General features: G+C 36.2%; 4 protein-coding genes across 5 annotated transcripts; 2 read left to right on the forward strand and 2 right to left on the reverse strand.

Annotated features, from left to right (window-relative positions):
• Positions 1-7,284, reverse strand: fs(1)N (female sterile (1) Nasrat). 2 transcript variants are annotated; one of them, XM_069050822.1, is made up of 18 exons: positions 6,781-7,284; positions 6,545-6,730; positions 6,363-6,496; positions 6,156-6,310; positions 5,427-6,108; positions 5,094-5,368; positions 4,559-5,048; positions 4,407-4,506; positions 3,373-4,350; positions 3,203-3,324; positions 2,559-2,907; positions 2,118-2,513; positions 1,862-2,070; positions 1,390-1,809; positions 973-1,341; positions 768-921; positions 428-714; positions 1-377 (listed from the first exon to the last, which is right to left on the reverse strand). In XM_069050822.1, the coding sequence occupies exons 1-18, from the start codon at positions 6,890-6,892 to the stop codon at positions 45-47; spliced, it is 5,751 nt and encodes a 1,916-aa protein (XP_068906923.1). In that variant the 5' UTR covers positions 6,893-7,284; the 3' UTR covers positions 1-44. The 2 variants fall into 2 exon arrangements, with proteins under 2 accessions (XP_068906923.1, XP_068906922.1); XM_069050821.1 differs by having other exon boundaries at positions 970-1,341.
• Positions 7,285-7,892: 608 nt separating this feature from the next.
• Positions 7,893-15,563, reverse strand: LOC138133037 (uncharacterized). Its single transcript, XM_069050823.1, has 2 exons — positions 15,406-15,563; positions 7,893-10,469 (listed from the first exon to the last, which is right to left on the reverse strand). Exons 1-2 carry the CDS (start codon positions 15,427-15,429, stop codon positions 8,265-8,267), a joined length of 2,229 nt encoding a protein of 742 aa, XP_068906924.1. The 5' UTR covers positions 15,430-15,563; the 3' UTR covers positions 7,893-8,264.
• Positions 15,564-15,582: 19 nt separating this feature from the next.
• Positions 15,583-17,668, forward strand: LOC138133039 (odorant receptor 49b-like). Its single transcript, XM_069050825.1, has 6 exons — positions 15,583-16,573; positions 16,626-16,839; positions 16,883-16,982; positions 17,027-17,125; positions 17,176-17,331; positions 17,385-17,668. The coding sequence occupies exons 1-6, from the start codon at positions 15,931-15,933 to the stop codon at positions 17,445-17,447; spliced, it is 1,275 nt and encodes a 424-aa protein (XP_068906926.1). The 5' UTR covers positions 15,583-15,930; the 3' UTR covers positions 17,448-17,668.
• A 2,400-nt stretch (positions 17,669-20,068) lies between these two features.
• Positions 20,069-21,641, forward strand: LOC138133038 (odorant receptor 10-like). Its single transcript, XM_069050824.1, has 6 exons — positions 20,069-20,347; positions 20,395-20,587; positions 20,641-20,740; positions 20,792-20,890; positions 20,941-21,096; positions 21,152-21,641. The coding sequence occupies exons 1-6, from the start codon at positions 20,152-20,154 to the stop codon at positions 21,203-21,205; spliced, it is 798 nt and encodes a 265-aa protein (XP_068906925.1). The 5' UTR covers positions 20,069-20,151; the 3' UTR covers positions 21,206-21,641.
• The last annotated feature ends 1,299 nt before the right edge of the window (positions 21,642-22,940 follow it).

Here is a 22,940-nt window from a genome sequence, read left to right on the forward strand (position 1 = left end):
TCACACATCAAACTCATTTATTCCAACAAACGTACCTACAACGACTACAAATAACATTGTAAATTTTTCTCGACTTGGTTCCCCAGCATCATGGCTTCGACGAAGCTGATCTTGTTGTCGGCAATCACTGCGATGAATTTGCGTTCGTTGGAATGCCCCTTTGCACTCATCGCGACCAGCTTCGAACCGTCCATTTTCGCCGACAGTTTATGCCGAAAACCTTCAATCCCCTTATATTCGTACACCTGCAGCGCGCTCTCGTCCTCCATAAATGCCAAAAGAGTTTCGCCGTTGTCGAAGTCGAGCACCACCAAGGAGGACGGTTTGTATGCGGGGACCTTGTGGAACACCTTCCCGGCGACCACATCTTCATACATCTGCGAGAAAAGTGAGCGGTATTTAGTGCGAACAGTAAAGGTGTTCACACCTTAATAAAATCTGGACTCCCTTTAACACTGGTTTCCTCATGACTTGCCACAGCCAGTAAATTTCTTTTATCGCCTCTAATCCCGACTTTCATTACGACGAGATCACTGTCTTTACGACCAGGGAGGTACGTGTTGAATTCTTCACTGAAACTACCTCGAATGATTTTCTCAGTGTCGTAGCTGAAGTCGTCCTCTACGGGATCGTCACGATTAAGTCTAATTAATTTTCTTCCAGTTCGCACAGCTAAACCTGTGCCCAAGCCTCTAGGAACGAAAGCCATGTTTTCTGCAATCACAACTTCTTCAGCAAAATTAATTCACCTAAAACTTGACGCGCACCCTCCTGTACTTCCCATTTTCTGTGTCTCCTCAATGGGATTTCCAAATTAGGCACGATTTTAAACTCCGTTACGACGTCCTTACGTATTCCATAAAAAGTTCCCGGTGCCAAGGACTCCTGCAAGACCTCTTGATCCTCTACACTTAACAGGCGCTAAAAAACATACATTGTTATTGTTATTGCCTACTTGAATTATCCTACCACGAAGTCATTATCCTTCAGTTGCCAAAGATTGGTCCCTTGAACTTTACAAGTCGAATAGAAAGGTTTATTGCGTACGACCAAATACATCAAATCGTTGTCGTGAACCGAAATTATCTGAGCGATTGGCCCAAAATCGATTCTTTTCACAAAATCGAAATGAGAATCAAACTTGAACAAGTGAGATTCGCACTCGTTCTTTTCGTTAATTAAGACGTAGAGATTGTTGCGATATTCGTAATGGTAAACAAATTCTATTTCGTTTTGGAAAGTCAACATCTGGAGGTCCTCCAAGTAATTAAATTTGTAAATTTGCCTCTTCAGCCTGTCATACATGTAGCTCAGATCTTTACACATATTTTCGTAATCATCCTACAAAGATATTATCAAAATCACATGGAAAAAAATTATGCCATTTACGATAAACTCTTTTTCCACCGCGTATTTATAGTTTCTTTTATCCTGAATTTCTTGACTCAATTTTGCAATGTCTGCTCCACCAATCAGTCCATTTCCAGTGGCGTCACCTTCGAGGATTAAATTCTGCTCGATAAACCAGTCGTCTGTGATGTTTTGTGGATAAATCGACGAAATCTTGACACTATCTCTTGCCCAAAGCGTCACATTAATTCCATTGGCAAGTCCCTCCACTAGCAGATTTTTTTCTAAATTAATCTTTGATTTGAAATTATAAACTGCTTCGAGTTGTTGATTTGTGGTCGTAGTTACGATGCGATTCGTGTCGACCTCATTGAGCAAACCTAACAATTCCATGTCGCCCTCGATAAAGACTTTGCCAAGAAACTCTACGTCTGAATCGATATCTTCGGCGGAGTTGGTCTACAATTTACCAGAGTTAATTTGTACTAAATCGTATCAACTATAAACGAACCAAAACGGAATTAGCAAACTCATCAGGCAAATTATGAAAATTTGTGGAGTTTCCCACGCTGATATCTTTGAACAAGCTAACTTCGTTAAATGTTAATTCTGTTAGGTTTTGCTGGCTTCTTAGAGGAATCAAAGTACTCATGTCGATGTCGTTAATATAATCGGTTTGTAAATTATCCACGACTGTAATATCTTCAAAGATGTAATTACCTGCAACGCGAATTACAAATAAACTGTTAAAAATTTTGCAGACGCACCTTCCAAAAATCCCTTATCTACGAAAATTGCTTCCTCTACCCAGGACTTCAAGTCAATACCATTTAAATCTTGTGTGTCTAAATCCTCGTGAACTGTTATGCTATCTTGGACGAAAACTGGATCTACAAATTGTGTTTGGCTCTGTATGGTGGTGTCTTTCGTAACCATGACCATATCAGACACGAACCCAGGAAGATCAACATTGTTAATTTTTCCGATCACTCGAATATTGTTTTCGATATTTACATCGTTTTCAAACGTAATCCCGCCTTGTAATTTCACATTGCTATCTTTATAAACAATTCCATCCAAAACTTCTTGGACAGGTTTGTTGTCAACGTGGCCTTGAATCTGCAGATTGTAGATGTGGGGTAGTCGATTGAAGAGCATATCTCCTGCAACGAGTGTTCAAGTAGTGCAAAATAAAAAGCGACCTCTACCTTTGATTTCAAACTGTCCATCAGTAACTTTGTAAGTGTCAGTGATGAATTTTAGAGGGATGTTGTTTATATTTTCCTCAATGGTGATGTTATCTAATGTGACATCTCCTTGGATTGTGAGAGGACCTACAATTTCTTGTTCTCCATGTCGAGTTAAGATATTTGACAGAACTACCCCGTTCAGTTTTTCTGTTTCTATGAGTTTTTCAACGGTCAAACCCTTGATGAAGACTTTTCGACCCGACAATGTAACATCAGTTTCATTTTTGAAAACGAAATTACTGAGGTATTTGTGGAAACCGACTCCACTCAGCTTCTCAATTTCGATGTCCTCAAAGTACACATTATTCTAGAAAAGTAGAGATTAAAAAAATATTTCTAGTAGAAGTAGTTAAAGATATTGGATTCTCTCATGGGCTGTGACCTTGGAAATATCTGCGCGAAGGCGCAGCGATAAACCAGTTGAAAACTCTATAAATGAAAACTGAAAACGTCGACTATTTTACATCCAAATAGACGAGAGAGAGACGAAACTAACGTAACGAATGACGATGTTTTCCGGTTGGTTTGTAGCGCCTACTCGAGACCGATGTTGCGCAGACATGACTCATCATAGCCCACGAGAAAATGCAACATATACCAACATTAAAAACGAGACTGCTCAGATTGTATTTTTTGACATCATTTCTCCAAAAAGAACCTCCCATATTTATGGCTGATCTGTTATTGATCTGGTCTACCTCAACAGAATTTTTGACATGCAAATCTAGAAAATCATGTTCTTTTCGCGTTTACAGAAATCTTCTAAACTCACTTTTAATTTCCAGTTTTCCTTCCAGAAGCTTCGTTGTTAAAGTTTCTTCTAAGGCTTCCCGTTTGAAGTAATACGAGTTAACACCATTCACTTCTCCCAGAATAATGTTGTCAACATTCAAGTTCGAAATGTTGAATTCTGTTTCTATGACCTGATTTTTACTAAAACTCATCCTGCTTCTGTCAAACTCCTTCAAATCAATTCCTGCAATGTCTCCGTAGACATTACCTTCAACGTAGATATTTTCGTAACGAATGGGATAAGATTCTGGATTTCTGTGTGCGTAGAAAACTTCATCTTTTCTTATATCGTTGATAGAATTGAGAATTTCAAGTCGATTGACTTGAATCATATCCTCGAAATTTAAAGTCGATGAAATATATTGCTCTCCGTCCAGCTTGACTAATTCCTCGTCTAATTTTTTGACATCCACAGAATTGTAAAGTCCTTCAGTGTCAACACTACCAAAAGTGACAACGCCGTTAATGGTAGACAAGTTCAGGTGTTGATCTGTGTCTTTAGTGACGAAGGAATCCAATGACACTTTATTTATAGTGTTAGAACTGATTAGTAGATTCTTTCGAACTGTGAAGCCTTCAGGAAACTGTTTCATCGCCTCGATCACTGGTTCTTCTTCATCTGTGTAAACAATATCGCCCAACAAGGACTCATAATTTTGTCCGTTGAAATTGTTCGATACGACAATAACACCTTCGACTTCCAAATTCTTAAAGTGAACATTCGCCTTTACCAAATCTGTGTCTAGGAGTGTAGGATTAGGTAAAAATTTACTAGCATCTTCACCCAGAATCTTTCCTTTGACAGCTAAGCTTTCTGTTATTATCAAATTTTTGAAAGTCATTGTTCCGGGAATAGTTTGATTGGTGGTGAGACCAAAAACGTTAGCAGGACTGATACCATCAACATCGTCACAATTTACGTGCGACGTGGTTACTGTGTTCGTAAAAATTTTCCTACCTGGAACATCCAACAACATCCAAACCAAGTTTCTCAATAACATTGTTATTTACTACCTGTTAAGTTTGCGTGATTGTCGTCCATAAAGACATACTTTTTGGGGAATTCTAGATCGTTCAGATAATCTACTGTGGCTTGGTCCTCAACAGTAACGTTCTACAAAATTAAGAACAATCTTTTTTGAAAACCATTTAACTTGGAATATTACCCCCTTCACGTGTATGGTGCCAGGAATATGATACGCCAGATTTGTAAGACACAACTCTTCCAAGAATTCATTGAAATCCTTTCCATTAACATTAACAACTTCTATATTAACCGGAACGAAGAAGTTTTCGTATTGGAATTTAAATGGATTGAACTCTTTGGTCTCGAACGTGTCTGGAATTTGATTGTTGTTCAACTTTTCAATGTCAACGTCTCCCAAAATTTCAACATTTTGGAAAATCAATTCATCAACAGCTGACTCCAGATCGATTATTTCGTTTTCAAACTTCATATCGTTAACTAGCTCAGCAACCACATTTTCTGATACAGTGAGAGGTTGCTCAAACGACACCTCCCCAGTTATAGTAATGTTATCTGCGGCGAACACCAAATCACCAGAATAAATTCCATTGACTCTGCCGAAGACCAAGTCCACGACTTCCAAATTTGCGAATGTCTTCACGCTAGAAATTGGACTCACATCTTTTTTCCTAAAAAAACAGGTGAGACGCTTTTAACAAAAATTATTCACCTACAAAACGATGTCTTTGATGACTGTGTTGGTCTTGGTCCCTTTAATGTTTTCGACGTAGACCTCTTCAAATATTCCGTCACTTTTTATTTCTACGATCCCATTAAATGTGACAGTATCGAAATGTTTGAAATTTTTCATAGAATCAATCTCTGGTTTCATTTCTTCAATTTCCGCCTCCATTTTGTCCAGTTGAGCTTTCATTTCATCCAAAGTACTAGACTGTCGAGGTCTTGCTTCGTACTGTTTGTATAGCTCTTCTTGAATTGTTATCAAGTTCTGCAAAATTCCAAAAGTTTTAAGAATGTAGGTTCTGTACTGTTTCAAAAATACCCACATTTATGTATCGTTTCTTTTCGATCAGTTCCTGAAGCTGTTTTTCCAGAGGATTCGAAATTTTCTTTAGCTCAGTTTTGACAAAAAAAACATCTGAAAGGCGATTTTTCCTTGGTACCACCAAAGCTAGCACATCTTCGAGAAAAATCGACGCCGACCCTTCTATCCCCGTCTCTGCTGCACCATCCGGTAAACACGATAAACCCAAAACATCCTCTCCAAAATATAAACAACGTATATCTTCATGTTCTTCAAATTTATCTCCGTTGTAGGTAATCATTTCGATTACAAAAGATTTATGACCTCCATGATCCAACGACCGTTGAGCTATTAAAATAGCATCGTTGTCGTAGGTAGGCACAGGTATAGGCAACCAATAATTCACTCCATCTAAGTGACTGTCTTTAACACTTTCCTTCACTAAACCCGTCTTAGTGAATCGATAAATTCCAGCATTGATTCCATTAAAAGCCAGAAATGATTTGTGGCCCACTTTGAAAGTAATAACCTCACTTATGTCTCTGCTGCTGAGATTCTGATATTGCAAGAAATGATTGTCGATTAGCTTGTAGACCAGAAGCAAGCTACGAGATTTTTGAGGCAATGCGATAAAGTAATCAGGTCCAACAGCAGCAAAACTTGAAGATCGTGCAAAATCTGTCAACTCCAAATTTTGTCGGAGCCTAAAACGACAAATTACAAATGGTACAAGTTTCGTAGAAACTGTTACCAAAAGTTTGGAATTTCTTTCAGTTCAAATTCGTAAATATCTGCAGTTGTGTGTGACAAATGTTGTGTTATTATCAACAATTGATAGTCGTAATCTATCTGGAATACATTAATGTGGCTGATGTTCCGATGCATGGGCCATGACCAAAAAATCGCCTAAAAATAATTTTGAGATGCGAGATTTGACAATGTTGGACTAGTTAGTTACGTTACTAGTTTCGCTGATTCTGTACCACAACAATTCAGGTTTTTGCGTCGCAACTACTAACATTACATCAGAATTTTGTAAACTAGAGTTCCAGTATTGAAAAAGAGCGACATCAGTGGGTTTCTCCTCTAGTTCTATTAATAAATGAATAAATAATTAACCGGAGGATTTATCGCGCTTACCAATCAAGTATGACTCTTGTAAGAATCCATTCTTGTCGGTGTTAAGTTTTATGGAAGCTACAGCAACGTTCCTTTCCATCATTCCGACTAGATAACATGTTTTTTCAACACGCAAACTCTCCCACTTACTTACTATATAATCCAATCTAAAGCGGTCATCCGAAGTCATGTTTGTGATAACGAGCTCTTAAAAATTGAAACTTGATTTGGGAATGAGAAGAAACTATTTTTTCTACCTTCGCGGCTTTCGTGGAGAGGGTTGTAGAGATAAGGGTGCCAGACATGGTCTAAACTCACGCACACTTTAAAAATACTCAAAAACACTACAATTACATAAATATTTCTCATTTTTCAAACACACACTTTAAACCAACACAAAATGAATACCAGTGGAGATAGTACCGTGGAGATAATTTTTTAGGATCAAGTGTAGGATCAGTTTTTGTGGTGTCTCTCTTCTAAACGCGTTCCATTTGCTTCGATCAGTTTCTTTTGTTACACTGTTTTTCTTTTGGTTTTCCTCTTTTGTCAATTGTATTTCACTCTTTCTCAAAACTATTTCCTATCTCTATCAAATATCTAATGGCCGTTTGCACCGACGTTCCTTATTTTTAAACCAAGCTTAAAAACAATTGTTGCTACGATTTTAATAATTGTAACCAAGGTTTTAAGCTCTTCTTAATTTTAAACTACGACGGTGAAAACGGCTATAAGGTCCGGTTTCACCAACGTGAGTTAAATTTAACTACAGATTAAAATATGTATACGAAAACATTGTTATAACAATAGGTAACTAAAGTAACGAAGCATTTTAACACAGTTAACTTTAACCGGCCCTTAGTGACGTAAATATGAAATAGTTTTGAGAAATAGTGAAATATCGCGCGTAAATCCTGTGCTGAGTAGGCATTGGAAAAATTAAACCGTTTAGAACAGTGTAAAGTTTGAATTTCCCGCGGTTTGACACAAATGACATTTATTTATGATTAATCGGGACATAATTTTGAACATGTTTGTTTTCAGCAAAGGGTGCCCTTAGATATTTGCTTCGAGAATAGGAATCGTTAAGTAAAACATTGCAAAGGAATTAAAAAAGAAAGATTTTTTGCCTCTATACATTTTTGGTGAGCTGTCAACATGTTCCAATGAATCCATGAATCTACGCTTTAAAAAAGCACAACAATTGACGGTTTCCAACGCCTTCCCAGCCCAGGATTTCATTTGAACCCGCGATACAATTGACAAAAGAGGAAAACCAAAAGAAAAACACTGTAAGAATTGAATCAATTATTACAATACAAATAAATTCTTCATGTATGATTTAATAATACCGCAAAAAACACTCAAGTGGAATTAATTATCGTTTATAACAGATTTCCAACAATTCACTTTTTAATTACAAAGTTTCACAATCGGTTGCTGAAGTTTAAACAACAATAAATAAAAGAAAAGAAACTCTTCAATTCACAGAATCCAAAAAAATTAACTTAATTCTGTTAACCTGGGATCACAGTTCAATAACTGGGATAAATTAAACCACCGAAATCAAGGTTAAGAAATAATTATCGTACAACACCATCTTTAAGTTAATAATACTACTTAAATAATTTTTAACCTTGTGATTGCTACACCCCTAGCACACATGACTTAAACAAACAATATGTACATACAAAATAGAGAGAAGAGATTAATAAATAAATGAGCAATGGTTTCCTTCGTGTTACACCGACAGGAACCTCCTCGGGTCGCCTATCGTGGGTTGAAACCGTAAATTAACTCTTTTTCCTTTCGTGTCGTCGATGTCGAGGAAAGTATTCCAATCGACGAGGTAATAAAATCCTGTCCTTTTCGTCGTCGTTTCTGGCACCGGAGGTTGAGTCATTGCTTCTGCTTGACCACCGAAAGACGCTTCAAGATCTGCTATGGACGGTGTTTCCGATTCACTCGCAGTGCCAACAGTAGTGCTACTACTAGTAGTAGTGGTAGTGCTAGCGGTGGTACTCTCCTGTCGTTTCACCTCGTTCTTGCTAACCCCAAAATCAAAGTTGTTGGGATCTGGAGACCCGATGTCTTTCTCATCTAGCGTCACAAACGTCTCATTGTTGCTACCGTTCAAACTGCTCACCAGTTCTTTTAAACTGTCCAAGTCGATTTTCTTCAAATCATCTGCAGTACCGTTTATATTTTCCAATTGTTTTATCATCCCGATTAGCTGTTCGAGCTTCTTTAACTCTTCTTCAGAAGCGTATTGAGTGTCAGGGTTGAAGACGTGTTGTTTTTCTGCAGTTTTCTCCACCACAGATGTCCTGATTTTCTTCTCTTCTCTTTGAGTGTCAGGATTGAAGACGTGTTGTTTTTCCGCAGTTTTCTCAACAACAGGTGTCCTGATTTTCTTCTGTTCTCTTTGGATGTCAGAGATTCCCAGATCGGCGACGACTCCTTTCAGATGTTCTGGGATCATGTCAAAGTTGTACGTCTGTTGTTTGGTGTTGTCGTTGACCTTTATCGCTTTCTCCTTTCTTGCACTTCTACCTAAACCAAACGAGGCTAACAGAGCGTCCATGTCTTCACGGCTGGGTCCATCGTCGGGTAAAGGCTTGAAACCGATGTACGACTCTGGTCTGACTTCGGCTCTTTCAGGATAAAATGTGTCTGTCCCAACAGTCGCAGGTTTTTGATTGGGATTTGGAAGAAGCCCAAAACTCATCAAAAGCTCGCGCATGTCTGGACTCAAAGACTCCGCTACGTTTTCAGCGTTTGGAAGCATCGTTGTCTTGGCAGTTGTAGTTGTGGTAACAGGAAATCCTCCAATAGAAGCCAAAATGTTTTTGATCCTGTTTTGCTCCTCCAGAGCACCCACCAACTTCTCATTTTTAGAATCTAGAACCGTTCTCAGATTCAAGTCATTTACGACAGATTTCAAACTGTCAGGTAAATTGATTTCTTCGATCAATGGTTTTGCTGTTGTTGGTTTCGCAGTCGGAAGATTAAAAGTGGTGGGTTTCGTTGTAACAAACGACGCCGAAACCGGAACTCTTTGATTCATGACCACTTCCTGTCTGGTGTTTTCCTGCAGGTCCAAATCTGAAGACAAACTGTCGTGAACTGTTGCAGCTAACTTCGGCGATTCGATGATTTTTATTCCGTCACTTGGCAAGAACTCTTCTGGATAGCGATGGTTGGGGTGCTGAGTTGTCGCTAAAGTTGTAGTTCTTCTCCTAACAGGTCTTCGAGTCTTCGGATGATAAGTTCTCGGTTCTGTCGAAGGACGATAAGTCGTGGGTGTCCACTCAGTTGTAGCTTCCGGACGCTTCCTTCTAACTGGTACTCTCTCAGAAATCGTGGGTTTCGTTATTTTGTCGGGGATACTTGCCGAATACTTTTTCTTCTCTTCAGCAGGAAGCGGCTTCTTCGCTAAGTCATTGTCAGTGTCGTTCAATTGAACCGGAGGTTTCCTTCGAGAGTGTTTGACTTTATTTGCTTCTTCCTTCGTTTTAAACGGTTCCGCACCGATGATGTGCGTTACGGGTGCTTTGGTATACAAATCTTCCATGTTCTTGTCATTCGTTGGGGTATAAGGCATCACTACCATTATAGCTTTCGGGTCTCTGTTCTTCCCCAGAATCTTCGCCTTCTGTTCGTCCACATTGGTGATGTTCTCTAACAAATCGAGAATCTCACCGCGCGTCAGTCTAGGTAACGCCGGATTAGACTTGATTATTTCCTCGACTTCTTTGACGGTATCTTCGATGTTGTTATTCTTGCTACTTTGTGGGTCAATGGAGCGGACCAGTGGTTCGTCGCGTTCCAGACTGTTCACCTCTTCCGGAGTTGAAACATCCAAATCTGGTAGTCTTAACTTGTCCGGGTTTGGGTGAGAGTGCAACGCTCCCAACAGACTCAACCAAAAAAGCGCTCGGAACATCTGAAAGAATTAAAACGCACTTGAGCTTATTTGCAAGCAAAATAAAAGCGAAGAAACTTTCTCCTTTTTTTCTTCGACTTTATGCAACCGAGCGATCATTTAGTATTTTAATGTCTAGGTCAACCAGTTTATTAACCTAAATCTACACCGTTTCCTAACTTCGGCTCCGATCAGTCAACTTTTTGAAAAACCAATTGTCAATAATGGCACTTTCTACGTTTACCAATTGTTGTTAATCGTCACTTTCCCTTTTGTTTAAAGTAATGAATTAATTTATTCGCGACTCTCGTACTACATACTGAGTGGTTACTTCTACTGGTAGACCAGCTTTGAACGGTGAAGATCTAATGTGTCCAAATAGCGTGACACACATAATTGGAATAACATTTAAGGTTAACAGAAACCTGTAAATTAGGTGTTGTAATAGTTTCTGAATAAAATATAAATGGCAGAGTCGTGTATTATTACTGTAAATAATTGGTTAATGTTCGGTTGACATACTTCCCCGTGAAAATTGACGTTACACATCTTTATTGCATTGACATAGCGGATCAGTTGCCTTTAAATGACATCTTAACGAGAACAAAGCAATAAGGATATCAAACAAGGATTAATCGGTCAGACGGCAATCGTGCGCTTTGCATTTTTAAATTCATGCAATCCTAACGACTTTCATAAAAACGTTGCCCAATAAGGTAATTGATAAACCGCGAGACGCCCCGTTAATAACTTAACACAATTGACACTTCCTCGGAATCCTTTTTTACCCTTGAACTTGTTTGCTGTTCGTTTCAAGAATCTCGTGAAAGTTGCGCATTCTAGAATTAGCAATCTGAAAAATCATTATAAACGTGTCAGAACAATTTTTTTTCTATTTATTGCGAGCAATTAGGTACCATAAATTCCTATGAAATGTTACAGTAACGGTTGAAAATATTTGCATTTATCTACGTTTATTTTCCGCAACACGCAACAGATCAATTAATACAGACACTTTTACAACAAGTACAAAATAAAAATCTTACGTAACCAGTAAGTGAACGTTAGACACATTAATGACTTGCAGGAATTATTGCGCTTGGTATTGTGTTTCAGAAGTATTTAATAAGTACTAGCGCTGAATTTTCCAATGAACTGTTCTCTTTCTTGTACTGTTTTCATGAAACAATCACCTTCTGTAATCTATTCTACAAACCTAAGCAATTAGCGGTGAGATCCTTATAGATAGCGGATGTCAATGGTTGACAATGCGGAAGCAATTCCTTCGCATTACCAACAGTACTGAGCAATTAGTTAAATAAATATGGTTAACAGTTTAAATTCGCGAAATCGCAAAAACTTGAACCATTTCTTATCGACAATTATTAATGGAGTTATGGTCACATTATCGTAATATCAAATGTCACACTTGCTTAGGTACTTTCATTTCAAACTCGTTTTACTTTAAGGTACTACCGTTAAAGTTTCCTAATACACATTTTTAATTACCTATGTAAGACGTAACTCATAGAATCCAGATTTTAGAGTCGTCGTAAGAACTTTGTGAGTTGGGCAAGAAAAATACAATTAAAACAAAAGTTTTTAATTTGTATAAATTACTTCGGCATTGATTACAATTTTTGTACTTTTACTTTTTTCGTTGATGTTGTTAAAAAGAAATTATTCTGGTACATTTCACTCAAATAATACTTTACATTATCAGCCATAATTTTACAGTTTTGATTATTATTTTTCTATGATAGAAAGTTAAATTGTTTTCAACACAAAAAAATTCTGTTGTTGCTTAAACAAAAAAATATGATATTAGTGAACATTACACAACTGCAGTTTTTTCTTGAGATGCTTCCTCTTAGTACTACTTCCTACAAGGCGAAAAACAAGCAATTTATTTCAGCGCTCTCAAACAAAAGGGAAATTACCATTATTATGTATTAATATTTTTCTCACTTCTCACGTTAACACAATAACAACAAGAGAAAAGAAATTGGACTTTACATAAGTATTGTTTTATGACATAAACAGCTAAACAAAAGTGTATTAAAAAAAAGGGGCACAGCATTGAGGCCGGATTTAATTTATTTATCCAATACCTACCACTTATAGAGTCATAATTGTTCTCATTTCAGACCAGTAAAATGGTTTATAAGTCACGCGTGTGTTATAAGCTGTGAGTTCTTTACATACAATAGTCTATAAGTGACGCGTGTGTTATAAGTCATAACTCACGTGTGAATTATAGAATTATAATTGGAACTCACTGTTGTTAAGCTAGTTTGTTAGAAAATGAGAGAGACCCTCGATCAGGACCAATGAACGATCAGGATCATAGTCTGTCTTTGTCAGCTCCTGATCGTTCATTGGTCCTCTCTCATTTTATAACAAATTTTCTACAAAATTTAGCATCGTGTCAAACTAATTTTATCTTGTATTGGGTGATTCAAAATGATTGTGGATAAATATGGCAACTATGAACGAAAATGTATGTGGGAACTGTGTGGGTGGGCTAGAGTTGACATTTGTATGACATTTCATTAGCGTGCATTTAATTTTTTTAGACCATTGCACATTGATTTGACAATTTTCAAAATTGCGCGACTATGAACTGTCAAAGAAATGTCAACTCTATCTTACCCACACAGTTGCCATATACATTTTCGTACATAGTTCCCATACTTATCCACAATCATTTTGAATCACTCAATATAAGTCGCTTGAGAAAATGATACCTCTCGGCCTACGGCCTCGAGGTCTAATCTTTTTCTCGCGTGACTTATAGCCAACATAACACACTTGTACCGTAAATAAGTACTATATCATTACGAATACTATATCAAGTAATGATAATTCGTTTGAAAGCACTATTTCTTATATTATCATTTATTTAACTGTACCTACGCCCACTTTTTACAGGACATCCACGTCGGAGTTTGTGTATTGCAGGCAATACCGAAAGGAAGTAATGAAATTACAGCGCAACGAATGATCAATTATCATTAATAAAAGCCATCGATATCATTAATGTTGCGGAATCAGGCGATTCAAAATCAAAGAAATTCTTTTTCGAGAGAATTTCCCTTGCTATTCAACGTGGAAACGCTGCAAGCATTCGGGGCACTTTTCCAGATTCCGCATTATTATCGGAAATTTTTGCATTGTAATTAATAAACTATTTTATTTACCGTTATACATATTAACGTTTTTCTTGATTCTCATAGCAGTAAAACAGAAACGTATTGAATTATTAATTTATCGTTAAGAAAACATTTAATAAATTGCTAATATGGTCCTATTATTAAGATGTATCATTGCTTCTTTTTACCTCTTTTAAGTAGCTACTCTTATTCATATCATATTTTGACACAGTTTAACTTCTATTTTTGTAAAATACATTAAAACCTCCCCCAGCATGTGAAATGAAGATTTTTATGCAAAATGCATTCACGTTGTTTTGACATAATGGGAGGCCATGGAAATTTTGCATTTAATTTGGTACGAGTAGTAACGCTGTCTGTTGAATTATGTTATATTTTTTTTAAGTTTGGGGTTATTAATAGCGTGAATGTGTAGTGCACCGTTGACTATTCCATTCACCTGTCATTTGTTAAAAATGGACCAATAAAAACACAATTTTACACTTTTGTTACCATGGTTTCAAAAAACTGGACCGAATATTCCCACTCGTGGAAATTGTACCGGTAATACCACTAGTGATCCCAGCGATAATTTTTAACAAATGAATGCAGCCTTGAGAATTGCTTCCAAATGGACTCACGTGTCTTTTTTGTGTTGTTGGAAACATTTTCTTCGATTTCTGCGTTAATTTCTTCTTCCGATTTGCTGCCAAATTGCCAAAGTTGGTTCATGGAATAGTCCTCCGTAGTCCAAATTTTGTAGACTATTTTTCAAACTGGTTTCACTCATTCAATTGTGCTTGCAAATCTCACTCGTGCTGACGCACTCGTGGATTCATTCCCAAGCACAATTGATAATTCGTGACCAGTTTGAAAAATAATCGACATAATTTGGACTATTCGTAGTATTATAAATGACAATTTTACTAGTTACAATGGAAGAATACTTAGACATCGCAGGAAATTCAGCAACATGTAGGTATGCTCATTTTGATATGTCCGCATGAAAGACACTTTAGTGACGGAAATCAAACAGTGTGTCCAACGTTAAAAAAATAAATCATGGCCTCCCATTATGCCAAAACAACCGTATTTCAATAGATTAGTCTTTTTGCAAATTTGCAAGTAAAAAACAAAAAAAAAAAGCAATTTAATTAGCAAACAAAAATTTTTAGCTCAGCATTTGTCACACCGCTGTCTTCAGTATTTCCTCAAAATGAACTGCTTAATTTACTGCTGAAGCTTTGCAAAAAACGTACCGTTTTAGCAACTTCCTTAAATAGAGGCTGTTATTCCAGTCTTATAATTTTTATCTTGTAGAGTGCACTCTGATTTTTTTATACTCGGGCTCAATTAGAAAATTAATCAAAAGTACAGTAATACAGCCTGGATAATTGGTTTCTGATTTGTCTGAATATTATTAACCCTAACAATAAATTAATTTATCGGAACGTTAATTGGTTGTATTTTACTGTCATAATTATTTATTCACACTTTGCGTATTCAGAATAGAAGCAAAATCATGCAATCGCCTATTTTCTTTCGGGCATAACATTTTCGCAACACCACAATTAGATAATCAAAAATCCCAAACAATCACAGGAAAATTCACCGTTTTCTCTTTCACATTCCGCGAATACAACACATTTTTTCCCTGTGCCAAAATTTCACCGACGAGAATTCCCCATGTGCAATGACACGAGTATGGAAATTAATTGTCCGGTATCGGCTTCAGCCGGCAAATTGGTCGACAAAAATGTAAACGGACGAATTAAACTTAACCCAGTTCCCTACATTAAACATACCATTTTATTAGTGTAATATTCCATTCAACTTTCTTATACTTTCTACGCGAATTCAAAAAATAATCACGACCATCTCACTGTTCACCGTATTGCATAACCGCACAACATACAAGAGCTTCGACGTCTAAAGACTTTCACAGTCACAATCCATCTGACCTGCAATTTGAGACTTGAGACGACCAACAAGAACCCCACCTCGACCCGTAGCCGCCCCGGGAGATGCGACCAGCGTGTCCTCCAGGTGCAAGAAGTGCAATTTGTGGGAAGGGCGAGGTTAGGGGAAATTGATTCGACGGTCTGCCTTCTGACCTTGTTTGGGGGTGTGATGATTTTTTTATTAGTCAAAATTACACAGGTGTGCTTTGACACGAATTACTGATTCCATGTTCTGGACGGATCATTGTTATTACTGTCATTACCTGGAGGTAGGTGCCTAGTAAGCTGCACTTTCCTGCCGGAATTTGAATAATTCATTTCCTGCGCCGTATAAAAGGTGGTGTGAATTGAAGGGTTCACACTGACAAGATGACTGAACAAGACGACGCCTTAACGGCTTACTTCGATTCTAACATATTTCTACTGAAGCTTTCAGGCTTCTGGATATACGACAATGACAACAAAACAGCCAGAAAATATTTTCAACATGGCTATAACGCATTCTGGTGCTTCTACATGTTCGTTGGTTACATTCCTGCAGAAATCTTGTACGTTTATTACAGTTTTAACGATTTGAGTGTGTTCCTGCGAGCTTTACGCGACATCGGCAATCACGCTTCTCTTGTCTACAAGACTTTCAATTACTTTATCATGCGAAAGGACTTGTTGAACCTCATTGATACTTTGCAAAACGGCGATTATGAGTACGAAGACTGTGACGACTTCCAGCCCAGTCAAATTATAAAACAGGAGAAAAAGCAAGCACTCAAGTGGACGAAATATTTTTGGAATTTCTGCAACGCCATTTGCCTCAGCATGTTTCTCAACGGCGTGGTTACATTTTTCTTCATGGCTGACAAACAATACATCGTCAAAAACAACGAAACAATTTACGAACAAGAGCAACCAGTCAATGCAGTGTTGCCGTTTGGTTCCGGAACCAAAAAAGCATTTTTCATTAGCTTCGTCTATACAATAGTAGCTTTGACACTCGCTGCTTGGATGATAGTGGGTAAGTCGTACTAAAATCACAATTTACATTTATTCATTGCGATTGTAATCAGCACTTGACTCTCTTTTTATCACTCTGATGAGCTGTACAAGTGCCCATTTGAAGATTCTTCAAGGAGCGGTGAAAACTCTGCGTTCCAGGTGCATCAGAAGGACTAACATGTGTGCTCTTTTGAAGAAGAATATTCTGCACGATCCAGAGATTCTGCAACACGAAATGCACAAGGAGATGATCAAGTGTATTAAGCATCTACAAACTGTGTTCAGGTTTGTCCAGAACTAGAATACGAGAGAAGGTTATTCTTTTCAGAGTTGCAGAAAAAATGGAATCTATTTACAGCACTCAAACCTTCATTCAAACTTTCATATCTTTGGGAGAGATGTGTTTTTCTTTGTATCTTCTAAGCGAGGTAACTAATCAAAATTTTGAGAATCTATTTTAGTAGTTTTTCAGACCACCGACCAAAATATTGGAAATGAAATAACATACCTTCTGGCAACTGGTTTTGAGCTTCTGATGTATTGTTGGTTTGGAAACAGTATCACAGAAGCGGTAGTGGCGATCACTTTTTTTTTAATTTTTCATGTCAACACATCTTTTAGAGTCTTCAATTGTCTTATTCGTTTTATGACAGCGATTGGTTTTCAACAAGTCTATCATTTAGAAAACAAATTATTTTTACAATGAGCAGAATGAAGAGACCGATCTATATTACTATAGGAAAAGTCACACCGCTGACTTTTAACACATTTCTTACAGTTTGTCAATGATGCTAATAAAGCCAGCCAAAACGTGAAATATTTGTTTTTAGATGACCAGAGGAGCGTATTCTTTTTTCACTTTTTTAAAACAGAGACATGGCATTAATAAATAAATGAACTGACGCTGGTTGTAATAGTATCTTCTTTTGATTGAGGAAATGTGTATCCTTGAAAACCATAACAAGAAATAATTTATAGAATACTGCACCATAGATTTATCAAAAATTAAAGCATGATTAAGGAGCAGCTGGCGTAGTCAAAATTAAGTCCTGTAGTCATCATTTTGAAAATGTAAAGTGCACAAAAAGATTCAAAAAGCATTCACATTTGAGAACAAAATTTTTATAATATGAAGTAGAGTAAAATTATTTTTGTTGAAAGAAATCATTCAATTGCTAGTTTCAGATGAAAATCGTAATTGTTACGACTGCTTTAACATTACATTTTTTTTTTTTAATTCAATCGAAAATTGTAGATAGAAAATAACTGAAAGATGTTTTTACTGTTTTATGCTTGCACATGTGCCATGTTATTTAGACTCCTCAAGAATTTATTTGCATAGAAATTCATTAATGTGCAATAAGTTCATGTTCACCTCGTAAAAATAATAAACCTTTAAGTTATTTTTATATTTATCAACTATTGATAACAGAATTGTAGTGAACACTTTTATAAAAGATTACAGATGCACTTCACAAGCTTTCTTATTTATTTCCTACGTTTCTTTTATGTTCTCGACAATAAGTAATAAATAACGTTTGGTTATTTTTGGCTGTGTCCCGTTTTTGTTCGGGCTACTCTCCCTGCCCATTGGTCTGCCAATGAGCGGGCTCCGTTCGTGCGCCGCGTTTGGTCCCAACTTTCCGATAAATAGGTGACGCCGGCCGAAATTCGTTTATTTTCGTTCACGTTCTCAACGTGTTCGTTTCGTTCACTCCTCTCGTCTCCCTCTACAAAAAAGACTGCGGTTCCATAAAAGGGAGCTAGACAAAAAGACGATGCTTTTCTTCGAGACGACCCAGGACATACATCTCGAGAGGCGGGACCCAACCGACTTTTTCCAGAGTCACTCCGGCATGGAAGAGGCATCGGTCCACATTTTTAATCTTGATGTTGATCGTAATTTTATTTTTAACTTATTTCTCGTCACTCAAGAATTGTTTAATAAAAAGTGGAGTGGTTCAGTTTGTATTGTATTCTCAATTTGGTTGTAGGTTGTAAAATTTTATTGCATATTATGAGGGATTAACAGGCACAATGGTTGGGTTTGAAAAGGTTGGGAAGCGGCGCGTGCCGTTTTCCGTACAATGCAAATATACAAAATGTACAATACAACCCTGCTTAAAATATTACCTGCTAGTGGTAAACTAGGATTTATAAGCCCCCCAAGATCTTTTACTTAAAGTACCATAAAATTTTACGACCTACACCAAATTGAAAACACAGTATTTCTTAATGAAAATATTATCGACTGGACTTTTTCCAGTTCCTAGATCTGCATGTGAAGTAAATTTCGAATGAAAAAAGACATTAAACACTCTGGACCAAGATATTTGTGACTAAAATGCTTTATCATTTATTTGTAGGCATTGTTCACAGTCGTTATCTTGACAGAACTTCTAAAAATTGTTTCCCACATTTTGTACAAAAAAATCTAGCAAAACCTGAAATACATTTTCGTAAATACCTAAAAATAAAGTTCAGAGAGAGCTTTACTTACCATGTTAGATCATCATGCCGTATACTCGTAATACTGTTCTCTAATTTCATTGTATTAAATTACATTACAATGAGAATAAAAGTTGTCAGGTAAAAGTGAACGTGACAATTAAATTAACGCAAATAAAATGAATGTATCTGTTGTGCCAACTTATCTCAACTTGCCCTTGACCATTATCCATCTATAATTAAAACTAACATTTTCACGTAACATTCTCCATTGCAGAAACAACCAACTCAACATGCAACCCCTCAATCGAACAGCGTCGTTTGTCAATTGAGTTTCACATATCCTATAATTAACAAAACTGTTAATTATTGATATTTGAACTACAATTGTCCTCAAATATGCATAAATCTTCAGGTTCCAATTTCAATAATAAATTTTCTAATGGCACTAACATCTGTCAGATTCTCTTGTATGTACTGTTTAAAAATAGGAAAAGTTGAATTTGAAAATTTTAATTATCTGTAAGTTAAACATTAACATACTCACAGAATTTATATTTTGGGTGGTAATTGATCCAGTCTTCAGCCCCTTTTCAGGTGAATTTCGCAACAATTAATTATTTGCTTAATAAAATAAGATTATTGATCTAGCACCACATAAAAGCCGCGACTAACTAATCTATTTCTAGTGTCTTTACCACCATCAATATGAACCACACCATTCTACCTACTTATTTTGATTTAATTAAAAATCGTTTAAAATTATCAGCGTTGTGGATCCACGATCATAAAATAAAACCCAGCCAACGATATTTTCTTCTCGCTTACAACACATTTTGGTTGTTTTATATATTTATTTTATATTTACCTTCTGAGCTGCTTTATGCTGTTTATTGTTTTCATGACATGGATGCATTCCTTGGTGCTTTAAGAGACAGTGGAAACCACGTTTGTGCGATATACAAAGTCGCTAACTACTTTATTAAAAGAAAAATCATCATAAATATTATCAATACTTTGACAAACCATCCTTGTGATTACGAAGATTGCCACGATTTTAAGCCAAATGAAATAATAAAAAAAGAGTTGAAGCATGTAACTGCATGGATCAACTGGTTGTGGTTTTTCGGTAATGCTAATCGGCTAAGCATGCTACTAGGTAGCCTCTACGTTTTTCTATTTATGGGTGATCAACAATATGACGTCAGTGGTGGCGAAGAATTATACCAACAGAAGCTGCCAGTTAACATAATCACACCTTTTGGAACAGAAACCAGAGGCAAATATTTGTTTACACTTATGTACACTATTATTCCCGTGACATATCTTGTGTGGATCATTGTCAGTAAGTTTAAAACAGATTTAGTATGTTTCACTATGAAATATTTTTAGCACTAGATGCTTTGTTTATGGCGCTAATGAGTTGTATAAGTGCGCACCTGAATGTATTAGGTGGTGCTTTTAAAACTCTTCATCCCAGATGTGTGGAGCGGATTACCCGTTGTAAATTAAATTCAAAAAATTTGGAACACGAAGTTGACAAAGAAATGATAAAATGTATTCAACATCTTCAGACACTGTTAAGGTTTGCTTTTCACGTCGTACTTACAATGTTGTTAAAAATTAATTCAATATTAGAGTTTCAGAACAATTGGAATCTATTTACAATGTCCAAACTTTCTTTCAAGCATGTGTCTCACTAGGTGAAATGTGTTTCTCATTGTTTTTATTGAGCCAGGTAATGCGTTACATAAAAACTTTCATTTTTTCACCTGCGACTTATTGTCAGACAATTGATCAAAGTATCGGTAGTGAAATTACGTACTTGTTCGGCACGTCTTTGGAACTCTTGATGTATTGTTGGTTTGGTAATCGAATCACAGAAGCGGTACGAAAAAGCTTTGGGGAAAACCAGAACAGTTTAGTTTTTCTTTTCAGAGCATGAAGTTGTCTTATTCAATTTATGAAGCTGATTGGCTATCAGCAAAGCTTTCGACTCGCAAGAAAATGATCTTGACTATGACGAGAATGACAAAACCAATTTATGTAACGATTGGAAAAATTACGCCACTCACTTTAAATACTTTTCTTACGGTATGTAAATGTGGGATTCCAAGTAGAGCTCTTTTGAGAAAATAATTCGTTCCAGATGGCTAGAGGAGCTTATTCTTTTTTCACCTTCTTAAAACAAAAACAATTGTAAACATTTCAACTTCACTTTACTATTATTTCATTTTATGAATGCTCTCTTAATTTTTACTTGCGTTTTTAGTTTATTTTTGGTTTCCTAATACATAGTAACTTGACTCTGTAGAAACTTGAGGTACTGAGGCACAACATTAATTGCTTAAACACGGTGATGAATCTCTGACACCTAAAAGAAGGAAGAGTAGAATAGAATCAAGAGAAATTTCAGGCAACTGAAAGTATTCTTACATTGAAGATTTAGACTTTTCTGTCAGAAGAGAGTCAAATAAAAATTTGAGAAATATTTTGATTTCGAAAAATATAGGTGGGTATGAAAACCATTCGTGAATTTTATGTTCCAAAATAATTTTTGACAGCAAAAGTTTTAGTAGAATTTGCCACAAAACCTTATGATACCGTTACGATATTAGGATTATAGCCACTAAATATTTATCTGGTCAAAAATGCTAATTTTAAAAAATTAGGAATGCATGTTCAATAAAAATATATAAATCATCTCACCAGTGAACTTTGCATCCATTGAGAAAACAACATTGTGTCATACCTAACAGATATTTTTGTATTAAGGGCGTGAAGGAGGCGATTTTGGCGCAAAAGGCATCATTTACGCCCGCAAATTATTGTATAAATGACTTCATTTTGATACGATTTTACAAAAATGTCTTTTGGTGGTTTATTCAATCTTGTAATATTAGATATGTTAGTTTTGAAAAAAAACTATTTCTTCATAAAAATGGGATACAAAATGAACAATTAATAGTTAACTATAATAACTAATAACTTTGTGGCCAAAAAGTGTCCGAGTCTTAGAGTACTTAGATAAATTTAACAATATTTTTTTATAGTATTTATTACCAGTTTGCTAACAAAACTAAAAATTTGCTATTTGCAATACAATTATTCTACGTATTTAGGTACATAATTTATGGTGACAGGCGTAGAGTGACAGGACCATTATCGTTTTTGTCGGTTTCGTTGCCAACTTACTAAACAGACCAACAGATGGCGCCACGGTCAGCGTCCGAAAAAAATAACTTTTCGTCCGCTTGTGAGTACGTAAAATTACTGTTCTCATTAACGGTGCCTAAAAAAGACATTTAATCAAACTTGGCGACAGTGACAGCATGTCAGCTATAAGGCTTCATGAGCTACAGCACAGGTAAAATAAAGAAAATCTGTTATAGTGCACTGTTGACCAGATTATTTAGACACCGGATAAATACAAAATTGCACCAAAATTAATAAATAGGTCTTGAATCCTTATTTAAAAAAATATTTTCCACAAAGAAACATTCAGTCTGTGACTTTTTGCAGAACTTCTCTTAAACGAAAGAAAACCTAACTATTTTTTACAAAACCACCGATCCAATTGCATCAAAATCAATTGGTCTACTGAGCTGAGACCTATTGCTGAGACAAACATTTTGTATAATAAGTAATTGAAATCGGTACATTTTTTGGAAGTTACTCGAAAAACATTAAACATTAAACACGTAACAATCAAATGTGATCTTATTTCTGACACCATATCACCACAGTAAGAGGTGTAACAATGTTACTTTATACTGTGAAATCACCATCGACACCATCACACACCATCTTCCATTTCCTAACAAACATGGAATGGAAGTAATAATTAATAAAACATTAAAACAAAATTTAAGAGGGAACACTTGTGTATTGTGGGTTGCATATAACATAAATTCCATTTATTTTCAATTTATTTATAT

This window comes from Tenebrio molitor, chromosome 6 (genome assembly GCF_963966145.1).
Source record: "Tenebrio molitor chromosome 6, icTenMoli1.1, whole genome shotgun sequence".
Taxonomy (NCBI): Eukaryota; Metazoa; Arthropoda; class Insecta; order Coleoptera; family Tenebrionidae; genus Tenebrio; species Tenebrio molitor.